An 18,079-nucleotide genomic window follows, 5' to 3' on the forward strand; every position below is an offset into this window, starting at 1 on the left:
GCTAGTAGTCTTAAGTTCCTAGGCTTTGGGCCTCCTGGCCCCCCAAGTCCTGAGAACTGTAGGCTGTCCCAGCCTGTTCTTTTCCTCCTGTCTCTTGAGCCAGACCGGCCTTCTTCCCCAAAGCAGGGTGACGGCCAGCACTCCCTCCAGCACTGAGCCTGGCCCCCTTTCCACGGCACACCTCTGGCTGCTGCCGAGGCACGGGCTAGGCTCTGGCGGGACATCAGGGGAATCCAAGAACAGAGCCTTTCACCTGCAACACTCCCGCGCACACACACACTCAAGTCTGCACACGCCTGCCTGCGCCCCAGACCCCTTGCCCTGTGCCTCGGCCCGGCCAGTGAGGATGCAGAGCCACCTGGGGTTTTAAAACTCTGTTGGGGCCCATCCCTGCAGGCCCAACAATCTTTCAAGCCTATCTTGTCCCGACCCACCGGCTGGGCAGCCTGCCACGGGCTGAAGTCTGACGCGGCTGCCTTTCCAGGGTCACCTCCTGAAGTCCTCTTCGCCAGCCTGCAGAAATGGGGCAGGAGATGATGGGGACAGCGCAGGCCTCGGCCTTTCCCAATGCCCACGGGACTGTGACTCAAGGCCACTTCTGGGCACAAGCCCCTGAAGCCTGGCCTTCCTTTGTCCTCCCCCTCCCTCTGGCTCCTCCCGTCGGGTGCCTGGTTCACCTCAAATGCGGTGTCCACAATCTCATCAATGACAGCTGCCTGGGAGCGGAATTTCTGCTGGTAATGCTCCACCCCAGCCGCCAGCTGCAGGAAGTGGAACAGGAGCTCCTGCTGCCTGGGAAGGGAGCGAGGCAGAGCCCTGACTGGGTGGACCTGCCTGGCTGGGCCATCTTGGTCCCCAGAGCCCCAGAGCCCCCCAGACAGTTCTTCTTGCTTGCCCCGTTCCTCCCAACTTACATTACCCTAGGGCTTCCTTTCCATCCACGGCCACCATGTTTCTGTGTGTGGCCCTTCCCTGGCCCCACCATCTGTCTGGACCACAGCAGATTCTGACGATTAACTGTTTACCTTCCAATCACCCAACCCTCCATCAGTCCACCCACCTGCTGCCCCTTCAGCTACCCCCTACTGACTCATGCACCCACTCAGCCACCTACCCACCCACCCACCCATCTGTTTAGCTATTCACTCACCCGTCAGACCACGCAACACTTTCCCTCACTCATCCATACTCCCATCCACCTGCTCTTCCCTGGCCCCACACGCCCACCCCTTACCTAAACGTCACCCTCATGGACTACCCATTCATTAACTCCTTTGCTGCCAATTTGTCTTATCAATCGGTCCATCAGATAACACCGAAATCAATGAACATTGCCAGGTGTGCCAAGGATGTAGAAATGAGCGAGAAACAGCCCCTGCCCTGGAGAAGCTCAGTCTGTGGCGGAGCCAGGAAAGCAAACCAAGCATGTTTACACCTGTGATAAGTGTGAACACGGAGCACTGAGGGGCCCAGAGGAGGAAGCCTCCCCCAGTACTGGGGGTGAGGAAAGGTTTCTGGAGGAAGTGCCGCTGAGCTGACTTTGAGTGTTTGCTGAGCTCAGACAGGGCTCCTGGTGCTCCAGGTCTGTGAACAGTGGGGAGTGATCTGGGGGCTGAGGTGGGCCTCAGGGAGGGAGGTTTTAGAGAACGGATGAATTGAAGGTGGAGACATCCAGGGAAGGTCACAGCAAGGCACCTGACCCTTAAACTAAGGGAGGCAGGAGCCCCTGCAGGGAAGGCAGAAAAGGCCAAAACTTCTTCCAACAAAGATCACTCTTTAAGTCAATAAAAAGAAAAAGAAAGGGGAAAAAAAAGATGAGAACAAACCAAACCACAGCAAACCAAAGACACTCTCAGTGGAGGTGGAGGTGGACCAGTGGAGAAGAGACCAGAGGCCAAGAAACCCCCACGGCAGGTATCACAGAGGTGCCAAGGATCCAGACCAGGCTGAGGGCCAAGGAGCTGGAACCTGGAGGGAGGACAGGAGGTGAAACAAGCAGGATTGGAACTCAGCTCTTCTAACTCTTAATCACTTGAGCCTGGTGTCTGTCGGCAGCCAGAAAACATTGCAGGCGGAGAGAACAGTGTGGGCAAAGGCCTGAGGAAGGGCACGTATGTGTGATGCTGTGGGTAAAACCAGGATGCGACGGGGTAGTAGCAGCTGCCATGATCATGGAGGCCTTGGGGCTTGAGCTCTGTTGGTGGGTGAGCAGAACCTGGAGGGTGCCAGCTGTCGGGTTTGGAGCCAGTCTGGATGCGGTGGGGTGGGCCCAGCTTTCAGGAAGAAGGCTCTCTGGGGAGCCAGGCCTGACAGCAGGGGCCAGGAGTCTGCGCCAAGGACCCCCCAGCCATGAGCACAGCCACGCATCCCCAGGAGTCCTGGCCCAGCCGGCCGCTCACGTTGACAGGAAGGGCTGCTGACCATCTGCCTCCCCTGCATTTACCTAAGCTGATCCCCAACCCACCGTCCTCTTCCCTCCACCCAGCTGAAGCCCACCAGCCCTCCGTGGCCCAGCTCAGTCTACAGAGGTGGGGCCCTCACAGGCAGGTGCCAATTGTGTCCTCTTTGGGTCTCTGGAGTCATCACAGAACCTAGCCCAGAGCAAGGATCAGGGATGCTGCTCGAGTAAAAAAGTGAGCAGAACTCCCATTCCTCCAGCATCTCGCCACTGCCCCTGCCCCGGGTGGTCAGGCTCATAGGGGCTCTCATGGCCCTTTAGGTGCTGCTGGGAGGATTCACTTGATGGCACAAGATGACTCAGGGTGAGCAGAAGCCACTCAAGGTCACCACGTCCCATAAGCCTTAGTGCTCTGCTTCCAGAGAGGTGGGCAGTGCCCCTTCCCCTGCCAGCCCAGTGGTCAGGCCCCCAGACTACTCCCCTTAGACCTGAGGCCTTGCCTCCCTTCATATCTCCTTACTTCTCAGTCATGGTTCCAAATTTTTTCTCGATGAGCTGCTTCTGTCTAGTGTGTTCACTCAGCGCCTCTTCTGGCTCTGGATGTAGAGAAAGGAGGAGGAGGTCAGGGAGACGCCTGGATTGAGAGTGGGTGGAGGGAATCCCCTGTGTCCTGGAGACACTCAAACAGGGGTCAGGGTTTCCTGTTTGTTTGTTTGTTTGTTTTGTCTAGAATGTCCCCAAAGAGATTGCTTCTCTGGGCATGGAGTATGTTTTGTTTGTTTACTGGTCCATCATCCATTTCTTCTTCTTCTGGTAAAAGTCTCCCAATTTTCCTGAGGACCCACTCCCACCCCTTTTGGTGGACTGTTGTCTAGCTGGGGTTGACCACCCACAACTCTAAGGACATGTGACTCAAGCCTGGCCAATCAGAACAGCCTAGCCTTTGGGTTACAGTGATTGGTTCAGAAATAGTCAGGTGATTAATCTGAGCCAAAGAGATTCATTTCTGGGACTTTGTTGGAATGGCTGGGAGAAGAGGACCTCTCTGCTGGGAGAGCTGTGTTTAGCTAAACTGTGAGAATTTGGGACTAGAGTTGCAGGTGGTCATATTCCCACCACAAGGGAAGAGCACCCTAAGCACAAAACCAGAGAGTTACAGAGCAGAGAAATGGAAGGAGACCAACTCTCAAGCAACATTGGGTCCTGGATCCAGCCATTCCTGAAAGCCCATGAACTCCCAAGTTGCTAAGTAGTTTGAGACAATTTTTCTTTTTGCTTAAGCTTTTTTTTATTTTTTAAAATTTGTGTATTTATTTTACAATATCATATTTTTAAATTGAAGTATAGTTGATATACAATATTATATGTTACAGGTATACAATATAGTAATTCACAAATTTTTAAAGATTATATTCCACTTATAGTTATTATAAAATATTGGCTATATTCCCCATGGTGTACAATACATCCCTGTAGCTTATTTTATATCTGATAGTTTGTACCTCTTCATCCTCCACCTCAGTCTTGCCCCTCCCCCTTTTCCTCTCCCCACTGGTAACCACTAGTTCCTTCTCTAATCTGAGTCTGTTTCTTTTCTGTTATATTCACTTGTATTTTTTAGATTCCACATGTAAGTGATATCCTACAGTATTTGTCTTTCTCTGTCTGACTTATTTCACTTAGCATAATGCCCTCCAAGTCCATCCATGCTGTACACCAGAAACTAATATAACATTTTAAATCAACTGTACTTCAGTCAAAAAGCAAACAATCAACCCATTTAAAATATAGGCAGAAGAACTGAACAGATATTTTTCCAAACGAGGAAATGCAGATGACCAACAGGAACATGAAAAGTTGCTCAACATCACTAATATCATGGAAATGCAAATCAGAATCACAATGAGACACCATCTCACAGCTGTCAGAATGGCCATCATCAAAAAGAACACAAATAACAAATGTTGGCAAGGATGTGGGGAAAATGGAACCCTTGTACACTGTTGGTGGGAATGTAAATGGGTGCAGCCACTATGGAAAACAATATGGAAAGTTCTCAAAAACCTAAAAATGGAACCACCATATGGCCCAGCAATTCCATTCCTGAGCACATATCTGAGAAAAACAAAAACATTAATTCAAAAATATACATACACCCTGCTATTAACAGCAATGTTATGTATAATTGCCAAGATATGGAAGCATCCTAAGTGCACATCAATAGATGAATGGATGAAGAAGATGCAGCATACATATGTAATGGAATACAACTCACCTATAAAAAAGAATAATATTTTGCCATTTGCAGTCCTTCATTAACTTTTTTTTCACTGCAAAAACCAGAATTTTATAACTGGCATAAACATTTCCATTGCATCAAAAACAACTAAATACCTAGAAATAAACTTAACCAAGGAGGTTACCTATTCTCTGAAAACTGTAGAACACTGATGAAGGAACTTGAAGATGGTACAAAGAAATGGAAACACATCTTGTGCTCTTGGATTGGAAGAATCAAAATTATCAAAATGGCCACACTAACCAAAGCATTCTACAGATCCAGTGTAACCCCTGTCAAAACACAATATTTTTCATAGAACTAGAGCAAACAATTCCAAAATTTATATAGAACCACAAAAGACCCTCAATTGCCAAAGCAATCCTTTGTAGGTCTTTTTTTCTTCTCTTTCTTTTTGTTCTTTCTTGTGGTTTGATGACTAGAAAAGTTCCTGTAACATTTGTTGTAAAGCTGGTTTGGTGGTGCTGAATTCTTTTAGCTTTTGTTTATCGGTGAAGCTTTTGATTTCTCCATCAAGTCTGAACGAGAGCCTTGCTGGATAGAGTATTCTTGGTTGTAAGTTTTTCCCCTTTCATCAATTTAAATATATTGTGCCACTCTCTTCTGGCCTGTAGAGTTTCTGCTGAAAAATCAGCTGATAACCTTGTGGGAGTTCCCTTGTATGTTATTTGTTGCTTTTCTCTTGCTAATTTTAATATTTTCTCCTTATCCTTAATTGTTGTCCATTTGATGACTATGTGCCTCGGTGCGTTCCTCTTTGGGCTGATCCTGTGAGGAACTCTCTGTGCTTCCTGGACTTGGGTGACTGTTTCCTTTCCCAAGTTGGGGAAGTTTTCAGTTATTATCTCTCCAAAAATTTTCTCAGGTCCTTTCTGTCTTCTCTTTCTGGGACCCCTATAATGTGAATATTAGTGTACTTCATGTTGTCCCAGAGCTCTCTTAAACTATCCTCATTTTTTTTCATTCTTTTTTCTTTTTTCTGTTCTGTAGTAGTGATTTCCACTAATCTGTCTTCTAGTTCACTGATCCGTTCCTCTGCCTCATTTAGTCTATTCTTGGTTCCTTCTAGTGTGTTGCTCATTTCAGTGATTTTATTCTTCAACTCTGTTTGGGTATTCTTTATATTTTCCAACTCTTTGCTAAAAACCTAACTCTGTCTGTCTATACTCCTCTTGAGTTGTCTGAGCATCTTCGCCATCATTACTTTAAATTCTTTCTCAGATAAACAGCCTATCTCTTCATCACTTATTTTTTCTTCTGGGATTTTATCTTGTGCCTTGGCCTGGGAGATATTCCTCTGCTGCCTCACATTGTTTATCTTGTATTTTTAGGTAGCTTAATTATGTTTCTTGACACTGAAGAGGTGGCCGTCTGTGGAAGACATCCTATACATCCCAGCAGTACACTCCTCTCTCGTCACCCAAGAGCCAGGGTCCTTCCAGTCCCAGGGTAGAGTCTGGCCTGTGTTTGTGGACTCCTTCCATAGGCTTTGGGATTGTTGTTTTCTTATTTCTAATATCTGCCCCTGGTGGATGAGGCTGGACTAGAGGTTTATGCAGGGTTCCTGGCGGGGGAGTCAGTGCCTGCCCACTGCTGCGTGAAGCTTGGTCCTGGGCCTCTGGTGGGTAGGGCCCACCTGTGTCTAGAGGTGTCTGTGGCTCAGGAAGCCTGCTGATGGGGGGGGGGAGCTGTGTTCCCAACCTGTATGTTGTTTGGCCTGAGGCTTCCCTACAGGCTGTTGCGTGGGGCTGGGTCTTGGTGCGAATGATCCAATCAAGATATCAGCCTCCAGGAAAGCTCATGTAGGTGAACACCCCCAGAATGTCTTCCATCAGCTTTTATGTCCCCGGGTGAGCTATATCCATCCCCTACCTCCCCAGGAGACCTTCCAAAACCAGCAGGGAGGTCTGGTCCAGGTTCTATGAAATCACTGCCTCTGCCCTGGGACCTGGCTCATGTGAGAGTCTGTATACACTTCCGAAGAGAATGAAGTCTCCGTTTCCCCCAGTCCAGTGGGGCTCCTGGAGCTAAGCCCTACTCGCCTTCAAAACCAGATGTCTTGGGGTCTCCTCCTCCTCTCAATGCCAGAACCCTGGGCTGAGGAGCCTGACGTGGGGCTTAGAACTCTCACAACTGTGGGAGGGCATCTGCAACTTAACTATTCCTCAGCTTGTGGGCTGTCCACTCGGAGGTCTGGGGCCCAGTTACATCGTGAGCACACCCCTCCTACCGTCACGCTGTGGTGCCCTCTTTATGTTTCCAGTTGAAGAAATCTTTTTTGCTAGATTCCAGTCTTTTTCCCGATGGTTGTTTAGCAGTCAGTTGTGGTTTTGTTCTTTGCTTAAATTGTTTTGGACTGAGTGTCCATGATGGAGAGTGTGGGAGAGAGGCCAGGTGACCCCTAAAGGCCCTTAGTCTCCAGAGTTAATGATCCTAAGAGTGGCATTCTGGGGCTCAGATTCTAAAGTTCTGAAGATCTTTAAGCAGGAGGCAAAGAAATTGGCTCAAAATCTTTTCACCTGGAAAGTCAGATGTGTAAAAACGAACATGTACAGGAAACTTCATTTTGTAGGCCCTCAGTCCAGTTGGAGTGAATCTGGACAAGCATGGATAGCATCTTGAAAATACCCTCAAGACAGCTGAAACCACCCCACATAAGACCAACTCTATAATCTTTGTAAGTTCTTCATAGAAATAATGTTTGGCAAATCATAATTGACTAATTAATTGCTTTGCAAATGGGTCTTTCAAGAATTGACTATCAGTTTAATTGGCTTTTGGAGGATTGTCTTAGTGCCCTTGGGACCAAAGCTGTAAGCTCTGAAAGTTCGCCTGAGTCTTGGACTCTAAAGCTGGGTCTGGAGCTCTGTATCTGCTGGGAGGATGGGGGTGCTGGTACCTGCTTCAATGAGCTCCCTCAGTGAGTCATCCAGTAGATTCTCGTGGACCTGGGTGGCCTCCTGGGAAGAAAGAGGCCGGAATCCTGCCAGAGTCCCATGTCTACTCATCCCTGGAGCACCCTCCTCCCTTCCCTCCAGCTTCTGTGCCCCTCCTCCTGTTTTCCTGATTGGTCCACCTGCCCCACCCAACTCGGTACCTCCTGCTTCACTTTCTCCAGGCCTTTGAGCAGGGCCATCTGGAAGTTATCCACCAGGACAGCAATCACCAGGCTGGGGTGGAGACAGTGGGACACTCTCAAGGAGGAGGCCATAGGCAAGGCCCTGCACCCTCCTCTGGATTCACTGTGGTATAACCATGGTGAAAGGGGAGGGGTGGGACCCGGGGTTAGGTGTTGTGGGGGTAAAGCTGGGGAGCACAAGGGTGGGGTCCTCACTTGAGGAAGATGAAGTATTGGATGATGATATAAATCATGAGAATGGGGATGATGTACCAGGCACCTGGGAGAGAGGGCGTTGTTTGAGCTGTGAGTTCTTTGCCAGCACTCCCCATACCCGTGTCAGCAAGCATCAGAAGCCCCACCTGGCAGATAGGGTAACTGAGCCCTCTGGGTCTGCCCACCCAGCCAGACCCTGCCCTCCACTCAGCCTGAGGTCTGCCCCACCCTGGGCCCGGCTGTCCATGTAGATGAGGGACCAGTCATCCAGGGTGAGCAGGGTGAAGAGTGTGAAGATGGTGGTGAAGATGTTCTGGAAGCGCTTCGGATCAGATTGGCGGAATAGCGCCCGGAACACCACAGAGAAGAGGACTGGTTGTTCAGGGCCAAACCTGGCACACAGAGTCCCCATCTCCCCCAGTTTCCCCCTCCCCGCCCCCTGCCAGCTCTTGGTCCCTCCCCGCAACTCCGTCCAGCCCAGCACCTCATGCTCCCACCCCAGACCGCGTGGCATGGATACAGAGGCAGGTAAACATGAGGATGAGGATGGCAGTGATGGACGGCAAGGACCGGGCCAGGGTCCCAGTCACTTCCTGGAGGCTGGTCAGGAAGCTGTGGGCAGAGGTTGAGAAGGAGGCTGAATCAGTGGAAGTGAAGATCTGTGCCTGGCAGCCAGAGTTGACCTGAGACAGGAGGTCCCTGATTTGTTAGTGACTTGGAAGAGTCCTGGCCCCTCTCTGGAAACTGAAGAGATAGATCCGAGTGGATGGCAGGAGGCTTATCAGGAAAGCAGGCTGGAGTCTGCGCCTCCCCATCCCTCATCGCTTGAACAGGTCACAGCAGATTCCTTGGGAGCCCAGGCCCATTGTTCCCTCTTCCTTCAGAGTCCCCACACCAGGGTGGGCAGCTGTGGTCCCGCTGACCTGAGCCTCCGCAGGACCCAGATAGCCCGCAATGTTCGCAGGCTCTTGAAGACCTTGACGATCCGGAAGGTGTTTTGGTTGTAGACGGCGTGTGTGATGGAGGGAGAGTTGAGATGCATGAGCATGAAGTCCAGCACAGCTAAGACCATGATGAAGAAATCTGAGGGCATGGGGAGGGGAGGGGGGCGGCTCGGTGTCACAGGCTCCTGCCTGGGCCCCTAGCCCAGACCCACAGTCCTCCCGGTGCCAATACCCCCTGCTTCCCACCACACAAACATATACACACACATGCACACGCACACACACACAGAGGCTCCACCCCTACCCACCCAGTTTGTTCCAGGGGTCAGAAAAATACTTGAGACCCAGAGCAATGATCTTGAGCACAGCTTCCACCACATAGATGCAGAGGAAAATGGAGTCCAAAGCCATGAAGTGCCACTCTGTGGGGACACAGGGGGCTTGCTCAAGGCCCTCCCCAGTGACCCCAGGCCTCCCCCAGTGACCCCAGCCCCTCACTCCTCCCCACTGGAACCACACACACAGCAATTTAAGGAGAACCTGGCTCTGCCCAACGGCTGTGTGTCTTCACTGCTCTGTGTCTCACTTTTGTTGTCTATCAAATAGTGATAATAAGTCTTCCTGATAGAGTTTCCATGAGCATTAAATGCATTTAACGTAGTAAAGGGCTTAGAATGGAGCCTGAAACAGCTTGCAAGAAACACCAGTCACTCTTCTTCTTCTCTCCTTAGTTGATGTGCCCTGTGGCAGGTCCTTTCCTTCACTCTGCTCCCCAGGTTTCAGGGGCCTCCTTCCCTGGTTTCCCACTCTCACCATCTCTTAGGTTCTGGGCATCCTTCTTGGGGAAAGCAGTGCACCTAGAGCTGACGCGCCACCTGGTGGCTGCAGTCATGAACAGTACATCCTCAAGTTGAGAGGGCTTTTCTGTCTCTGGCTGGCTGGCTGACTTCAGCAAAACTCTCTAAGCCTCACTCTAACGCAGCGGGGGTGGGGGTGGAGGATGGGATGCTGCCTACTTCCGAGGACCAAATGGCCCAAGTTCTATAAGTCACTAGGCACTTGGTCAGGCCCACAGGAGGCCTGGAACATCAATGGCCTCTTCCATATGAACGGGGCTCCCTAGCACTTACCGCCCCGGATCTCAACTTGAGCGAAGGTCTGGGCCACGAGCATGACGGTGTTGAGGCAGACAATGAAGAGGATGAAGCCTTCGAAGGCTAGGGACTCAGTCAGTCTCCTGAGCATTCTCCGGATGTCCCAAATGAAGAAGCTTAATTTTTCCCGCAACCAATAGAAGAGGTCCACAGCATGCAGCCTCCTGTGGGTCCGCTGGGCTGGGCCAGCTGCAAAGGGGCCAGAAAGCCAAGCCTGTGTGGAACGGGACACGAGGGTCCCGGGCACCCTCTCCAGCCTGCCTGCTTGCCTGCCATGTGCCTCCTTGCTAGTCTTGCACTAGTATTGGGGCCACAGGCTTGAGCCGTTCCCTGGCAAGTCAGCCTGATTGGGATTTGGGGTCTGCCTGGGCACATCACGGGGCTCATGCTCCTGCACCTCTATGCTTTTCTTTACTCACATGGCAGCTTGTACATGGAAGACCCCATCCTCCTGGTAAACTCTCTATCTCCAGGATTCTGTTGAAACATCTCCCCCTCTTGACTGCCCTCTCTACCCCCAAACAATTAGACACACGCCCTTCACTACCTGTTTGTGAGGCTGTTGCTGTGTTTACTGAACTACCGGGGGCCAAGTTTGGGGGATTGCATGTTATCAGTCAAAGTCCCTCTTGCCCTCAAACAAGACCCTCATTCAGGCGCTGGTTCCCAAACTCTGCCCTCAAGAAGCTCACAGTTTAGTAGGGGAAACGTGGACAAACAGAACCTACAGTGGTGAATGTTCCGATCTGGAGGATAGACCCCTATCACTGGGGGTGGTCTGGGTTTGGTTGTGTAAGTGACCACCCCCAGCTTTCACACTAGACAAGAGGAAACGTTTGAGAAGTGGACACACGAATAAAAGAAGCAGTGACTGAATGAACAAATGGCTGGCAGACTGAGGAGGTGCATAATTCCAGGAATAAAAGATTGGCTGATGGACAGTCAGGTGAGTGAATAGCCAGTGGGATGCACACGCAGGTGAGCACAAGCCTCATGATCCTCAGAAGGACGTGCGGGCCAGACTCGGGTCTGGCATCCGGGCCAGGCAGCTGGGGTGGGGGGAGGGGGGAGAGCAAAGGCTCACTTCCGCGCTTCTGAAACTGCTCATCTCCTTTAGGCAAGCTTTCTGAGGTGTTAAAGGAGGAATCCTGAGGATGGACTTTGTTGGAGGTCTGGAAATCAGGTGAGTGAACTGTGCTACAGGAACAAGCCAAGTTCCGGTCTGAGCTCTGTATGTTTGTCTTGCTAGATTGGAGGACTATTGGATGAGAAAAGACAGAGCTGAGGGAGGCTCTGGCCACGCTGGGGGATGTGTGTGGGCCAAGGAGTTGGGAGCTACCCTGATGGTACTCCCCGTGGTAGTGCTCTCTGTGGGGGAGATCGTAAGGATGTGCACTGTGGTGGTGCTCCACATGGTGCCCATGGTGGCCATGGTGGTGCTTGCCGTGGTGGTGCTCACCGTGGTGGTGAGGTAGCTCAGGGTGATAGGACCCCATGGTAGTAGGCCTTCTGTGATGGTGGGCTTCACGATGATGAGGCCCAACACGGTGATAGGCCTCACTGTGGTTGGGGGTTCACCAGAGTGGTGGGAGTCTTTACAGTAGTGAGGTTTACCTTGTGGATGGAGCCCACTCTGGTGGGGAGCCTCACTGTGGTGGTGAAACCCACCATGGTGGTAGGACTCCCTATGGTGGTGGGGGCCCCCATGATGTCTTCTGCTACCAGAGTGGGGCTCATCATCAAAGTGGTCCTCACCATAGGAATGGTGGGAGGGAACAGCATCATGGGGAGGAGCCAGGGAAAGGGATGTGGAGTGGTGGGCTCCGCTGTGATGGTGGGCCTCAGCGTGGCGTGGGGAGTAGGGGGTGGCGGGAGTCGGGGGAGTTGGGAGAATGGCAGCAGAAGGCATTGTCACGGAAGTCTTGGAACTCACCAAGGTGCTGAGATCCACCAAGATGACTGGATACGCCATGAAGTTGGGACACACTGCCATGACGGGGCTCTTGATGGTGGTGGACTCCACTATGGCCTGGCCCGTGGTGCGGCGGTGACAAGCTGGGGTGAGGGAACACATCCAAGTTATTGGTGTCTGTCTCACTTGGAGCCTTTTCAGCCATCGAAGGTTGCTCCATGACTATGCTGGGAAAGCTGGAATGAGGAAAGCTCAAGACGTGGCCCCTGAAGGCCCCATCCTGTATTGCCTTTCTCACGTAGGCTGTGGCACTGGGCTCCTAGGAAAGCCCAGCTTCTCGTGGAATTCTCCCGTCTATGATGTCACAAGCAGGCCCCTTCCCAGGTCTCACTCCCAAGTCTCCTCCTGGGCTGCAGTTCAGAATCCAGGATCACTGCGTCTGACCTCCTCATTATAAAGAGAAGAAACCAAGGTCAAGAAAGGGGAAGGGACAGGTCCAAGGTGACCAGGAAGGTCAGTGGCAAAGCTGGACGAGGAATTCCAGGGTATTACCACAGACCCAGCAGTTGCTTTAGCTCTGTATTGGAAAGCACTTGAAGAGGTCAAATGGTCCAGTCCTCAGTTCTACCTAATACCAACTGGCTCTGGGGTTCAAATGGCCCAATTTCTTTAAAAGTAGGTGTGTGACTTTGGGCTAGTTGCTTAATCTTAGTATGCCTCAGTTTCTTCCTCTGTAAAATGGGAATAATAGCACCTACCTCATAGGATCAAAAAAGATATGTAAAGCTTATACTAATGGCACGATGAGCATTAATTGGTATTATTCTCTCCTTGATCATTGACAGTGATGGAAACCCCACTCAGATTATCACTAAAGCTATCAGCCATTATTTATTGAAGACCTACTTTAGGCACTTTTAATTTAATCCCACAATAACCCCCCACGATGAATATCATTTTTCCACTTTACAGAAAAAGGTCCTGTGGCTCAGAGAATATAAATGAGTTGCTCAATAAATAGCAACTTAAAATCAACACTAACTCTAAACTTCTTCAGCACCATACTGGACTGTCTTCATGCTATAATCCACTGCAATTCATTCATATCCAGTGCAGCTCTTCTGGAAGCCTTCAGGTCCCTCCTTTGACTACAGCTGCTTCCTGAGTGCTTGGTCACAGCCAAGTCCATAGTGGCATGGGGTATCGGGTTCCCAGTGATGAAAGAGACAGGGCCCCTGCCCTCAAGGGGCTCACTGTCTGTTGCCAGCAGCAGACAAGGAAAGAGTTTGTGGTAGGACTGTTAATCGTTCCACAAATCCATTCTCCTCATCTTCCTGACATATGGCCTCCCAACTAGAGATGGCATTTCCTGAGGTGCCTTGCATCTAGGCATGGCCGAAGGGTGCAAGCAGAAGCTTATACACACATACATTCATTTTCATATTCTCTTTCATTAAAGGTTATTACAAGGTATTGAATATATTTCTCTGTACTATACAGAAGAATTTGTTTTTTTAATCTATTTTTATATATAGTGGTTAACATTCCCAGTGTTGTTTTTGAACTTTATGCTTTGTGATGCCAGTGCTTTCCAAGATAGACAGTCATTCAGCAGCCTCAGAAAACATTTGTTATCCACGAATGACTGAAAAGTTGTGCTGAACACTGGAATTTGACACAACACTGTAAAATGATTATGAATCAATAAAAAATGTAAAAAAAAAATTTGTTAGAGGTTGTTTGACCCCATCTGCAGTGCGCAGTGGGTAAGGCCTTTCTCAGTTTTCAGCATGAGATCAAGAAGTCTGTTGATCATTTGTGAGCACTGTATTGCCCCGAGAGGAAGAGGTAGACTGCTGACATCAGCTTCGCCCTCCTCAGTTACCTCCTCCCACCTCCCCTTACGACTGATGACTGACTTATGGGAGCAAACACACTTTCTGTGACAGAAAATCAGAGGAAAATTTTCTCCTAAAGAAATAATTTTTACGTGCTGTGACTCTGTAGTCCCTTTGCTGCTTTGTAGTTGATGTGCATGTTTTAAAACACGATCTATGCAGGTTAGAAGTGAATTTCAGCATGATTTCAGTATTTTTTTGCGAGTTTCCTGTTTAGTTATTTATTGTATGTCTTATTAGCGTTTGTGTTTTACAAATGTGTTTAACTACTCAATGTGGTGATATTTTATGACCAGTTGTGAAATGAAAGAGGAGATGCTTACAAATATCCTTAATTTGTTTGCTTATTGTGGACAAATCTGGTAGGGTTAGTGGTAAAGAATTATAATTTACAAACATAGCAATAGCATCAGCAAAATTGAAAAAAACTGCAAATTCCAGCCATTTGGCAAACAAATGCGCTAATTTTTATCTATGGTGTCTCGAACAGATTAAGGCTTTTATTTTATAGGTCACATTTGATAAAAAAAAGCTCAAAGAGCAAGTTATTTGTAACACAATCTGTTGTCCAGAAGAAAAAGAACTTAATAATACTGGTATATAAAATTAGATGAGTGAAATGCTAGCGCAAAATGCCCCACAAAAAAGTGAGAAGGTTCTACTCTGAGAGAGAAGGATAACTTGACCTATTGATGTTACATGATGCCAAAGAGCTTTTTGTTTTGTTTTTTGGTAATAAACTGAAAAACAACAGATTCTTTATGCAGGCTGATGAGTCAACAGATTTCACTGATAAACACCATGCTGTAGCAGTTGTAAGATTTGTAAATGATGCTGATAATCAAGACTTTTTTCTGCTGCAAACAGCCAAGATATGGTTAATATTTTTTTCGTATCTATGGGGGAATGGTGTAGCTCAGTGGTAGAGCACATGCTTAGCATGCATAAGGTCGTGGGTGCTATCCCCAGTACCTCTGTTAAACAAAAAAAATGACAAATAAGTAAACGTAGTTACCTCATCACCTATATATATATATATTTTTTCTTCATATCTAGAATCAAAAAGGCTGTCTTGGAAGAACTGTCTTGGCATTTGGACAGATGGTGTTTCCATCAAAAGTTTATTCCATTAGAGTTTTCACTTCTCTTGCAAATAAAACCAAAATGACCCAAAGCCCAACAAAAAAAACTTGATGTCGTCACACACACTGCTTTCCTCATAGAGAGGTGCTGGTGTCAAAACTCTTGGAGATGAAGGATGCTGCAAAAATGGTTAACTTTACTGAACAAGACTAGTTCACTTGAGAGTGTTCAAAAAAAGCTGTGTGATCATGATCCAGCAATTCTACTTCTGGGCATGAACCAAAAGAATTGAGAGCAGGAACTCGAATAGGTATCTGTACACCCAGGTTCATAGTAGCATTATTTACAACAGCCAAAAGGTGGAAATAACTCAAATGTCCATGGGTGGATGGATCGATAAACAAAATGTGGTCCATACCTACAGTGGAATAGTATTCAGCCTTAAAAGGAAGGAAATTCTGAAAAAATATAAATAAAATTAAAAAAAATTTTTTAAAAAGGAAGGAAATTCTGACAACATATTACAACATGGATGAACCTGAAGACACTATGCTAAGTGAAATCAGCCAGACAAAAAAGAAGAAATATGGTATGCTGCCACTTAAATGAGGTACCCAGAATAGGCACAAATAGGCACATTCATAGACACAGAAGGTTAAATAGTGGTTACAGTATTTATTTATGTTTATATTTATATTTAAATTTATATTTATATTTATAGACTATGGGAAGGGGGTGATGGAGAATTTTTGTTGTATGGAAACAGAGTTTCAGTTTGGAATGATGAAAAGTTCTGGAGATGAATTGTAGTGATGGTTACACAACACTGTGAATGTACACAGAGACCACTTAAACATGGTTAAAATGGTAAATTTTATGTTAATGTGTATTTGGCCACAATAAAGTTCTTCTTAATTTTAAAAATTGATTAAAAAAACAACTGTGTGACAACTTGGACAAACAGCACAGAGGTCTCTTATTCAGACATACAGAACCCTGGCGGCTCCCCACTTTGCACATGGGTCCATTGGGAACCACCAATCTGGCGGGGAAAGAGGCTGACTGAATCTAGGGAGGGGTCATCTTACCTAATTAGTGAAGACTCCTCCACTGACTGCCCCCTGATGGGCATTTATATGGAACATGAATAACTTCTCGTTCTGTGAGCGTTTTAAGAAGCCATCCATGGACCTCTCTCCTAGACCCAGCTGTGTTCTTTCCAAGTCTCTGCAAATGACCAACCCATCAGATACTGTTCAAGAGTCCAAATAAACTGTGCCTTAGGCCCTCTTTCCTCCCACATAACGTGGATAACATATGGATTGCCCCAAATTCTGCCCATCGAGAGGGTTTTTCTTCACTACTGTCTTTCAGGGGCTGTAATATAGCAGCTGTCCACTTCTGGCTGTTGCTGGCTTACTGTGCAAAGCCTTCCATAAACTGGGCCTGTGCTTTTCCCTCTTAACCTTGAAGTCTCTGAGGCAAAGGAGGTAAAGCAGTAGAAACAGATACCACAGGAGTCTGAACCACCTCCTCATGGAATTTATTTGTGTCTTCTGTATGTGCTTGGGCCCAGTATCACATATGCCACTTCAATTTCTAGTGGGATGCAACTGTAAAAATCTTATGATTGAACATTTGGGTCTGATAATCACTTCACGTTTCATAAATCAGGCATTCAGTCTTTATCAAGGCCCAGGAGGAAGTCAGCTGTTTTTGAGAAAGTACAATTGTTGTTGGCAGAGGATAGCCATGACCAAAATTCCAAGGGTCCTAGCTATGATGCGCCTATTGGGGCTTGCCAGAGATGCCACATGGCATCTTTGGCTGACACCTAAGTCAGGCGCCCAGATCTACTAGACATAATACCCAGATGGTAGGGCAATTTTGCACCACTGGACTTTAGAAGAGCTTTTTTCAGATCCAGACCAAACATCATCAGATTTACAGGTTACCCAGTAAATGAGTCAAAGCATCTTGCCCAAATATGATCTACATTGGCTCCAAAATCCAAAAGGCACACCATACATTGCTCCTCTTTCTTCATGGTGTATGGTGTAAGTGGCAGCAACTTGTCTCTTACTTTAGAAGGGATATCCAACATTCCCCAGACCCCTGGACCCCTAGGAACTTTCCTGATGTTGTGGCAGGACCTCAACCTTCCACAGGGTTCATCTCTGGCTGTCTGGCGCACATGTGTCTAAAGCACACAAAGTGCTTGCTGTTTCCTGCTCACCGTGTCCAGTTAGCATAATGGCATCAATTGAGTGTATCAACATGGTATTCTCCGTGTTGTCAAGACTATCAAAGTCCCTCTGAACCTTGCCTTTTGCAGGAGAATGGCATAATCCAGAGACAAGACAGTAAAGGTATACTGTTATCCTTGTTATGCAAATGCAAACTGGAATTTCCCACACTCATGGGGATGTAAGAGAAAGCACTGACTAGTTCAACAGCTGCATAGCAGTTGCTGGGATTTATGTTCATTTTCTGCAATAGAGATCTCAAGTCTCGAATTGCAGCTGTGATTGGCACTGACACATCACTAAGTTTGCTTTTCTGCCTGCAAACTGATGAATTATAAGGGGATATGGTTGGAATCACCACCCTTGAATCTCTTAAACCCTTAACGGTGGTACTAATCTCTGCCATTTCTTCAGGGTTGTGATATCGTTTCTGGTTTATAACTTGGCAGGGGTAGGGGAACAATTCCAGGGGTTTCCAGTTGGCCCTTTTTACCATAACGGTTCATACTCTCCCAGTAATTTTGTGTCCCTGATTAAATCTTGGCTGATATAGTAACTTTAAAAGATACACAAACTGCCATTTTCTTTGTCTGAAGAAACTCAGAGTTCCATCCATGTCTCTTGTCCCTTTGGGCACAAAGGTAAATAAATCAATGTCTCTGGTAGCTTCCTTGTCTTAACAAAGTGATTGTGACAGGGTGGGTTTTGTTCTGCTTCTTAGGAGTGCTGTACAAATACAGAATTGGGAGCAAGCTCCCTTGCTTGAAGAAAGAGGGGAAGGTAATGTGATAGACTGATCATAAAAATAACC

At 47.8% G+C, this 18,079-nt stretch overlaps 1 protein-coding gene across 2 annotated transcripts; it reads right to left on the reverse strand.

Moving 5' to 3' along the window:
• Positions 1–359: 359 nt before the first annotated feature.
• CATSPER1 (cation channel sperm associated 1) lies at positions 360–12,375 on the reverse strand. Of its 2 annotated transcripts, XM_072970861.1 has the most exons (12): positions 12,063–12,375; positions 10,106–10,318; positions 9,284–9,397; positions 8,955–9,114; positions 8,552–8,643; positions 8,260–8,403; positions 8,032–8,095; positions 7,795–7,867; positions 7,597–7,657; positions 2,919–2,994; positions 678–792; positions 360–513 (listed from the first exon to the last, which is right to left on the reverse strand). In XM_072970861.1, exons 1-12 carry the CDS (start codon positions 12,259–12,261, stop codon positions 487–489), a joined length of 1,338 nt encoding a protein of 445 aa, XP_072826962.1. In that variant the 5' UTR covers positions 12,262–12,375; the 3' UTR covers positions 360–486. The 2 variants fall into 2 exon arrangements, with proteins under 2 accessions (XP_072826962.1, XP_072826963.1); XM_072970862.1 differs by lacking the exon at positions 9,284–9,397.
• Between the last annotated feature and the right edge of the window lie 5,704 nt (positions 12,376–18,079).

Source organism: Vicugna pacos, chromosome 10 (genome assembly GCF_048564905.1).
Source record: "Vicugna pacos chromosome 10, VicPac4, whole genome shotgun sequence".
NCBI lineage: Eukaryota > Metazoa > Chordata > Mammalia > Artiodactyla > Camelidae > Vicugna > Vicugna pacos.

Coding starts and splice junctions, on each gene's coding strand:
- CATSPER1 (XM_072970861.1), bottom strand. CDS start 12,261: ATGGAGCAACCTTCGATGGCTGAAAAGGCTCCAAGTGAGACAGACACC. Junction 9,398..10,105: donor TCAAGTTGAGATCCGGGGCG/GTAAGTGCTAGG, acceptor GTGTCCCCACAG/AGTGGCACTTCATGGCTTTG. Junction 7,868..8,031: donor CAATACTTCATCTTCCTCAA/GTGAGGACCCCA, acceptor TCTCCACCCCAG/CCTGGTGATTGCTGTCCTGG.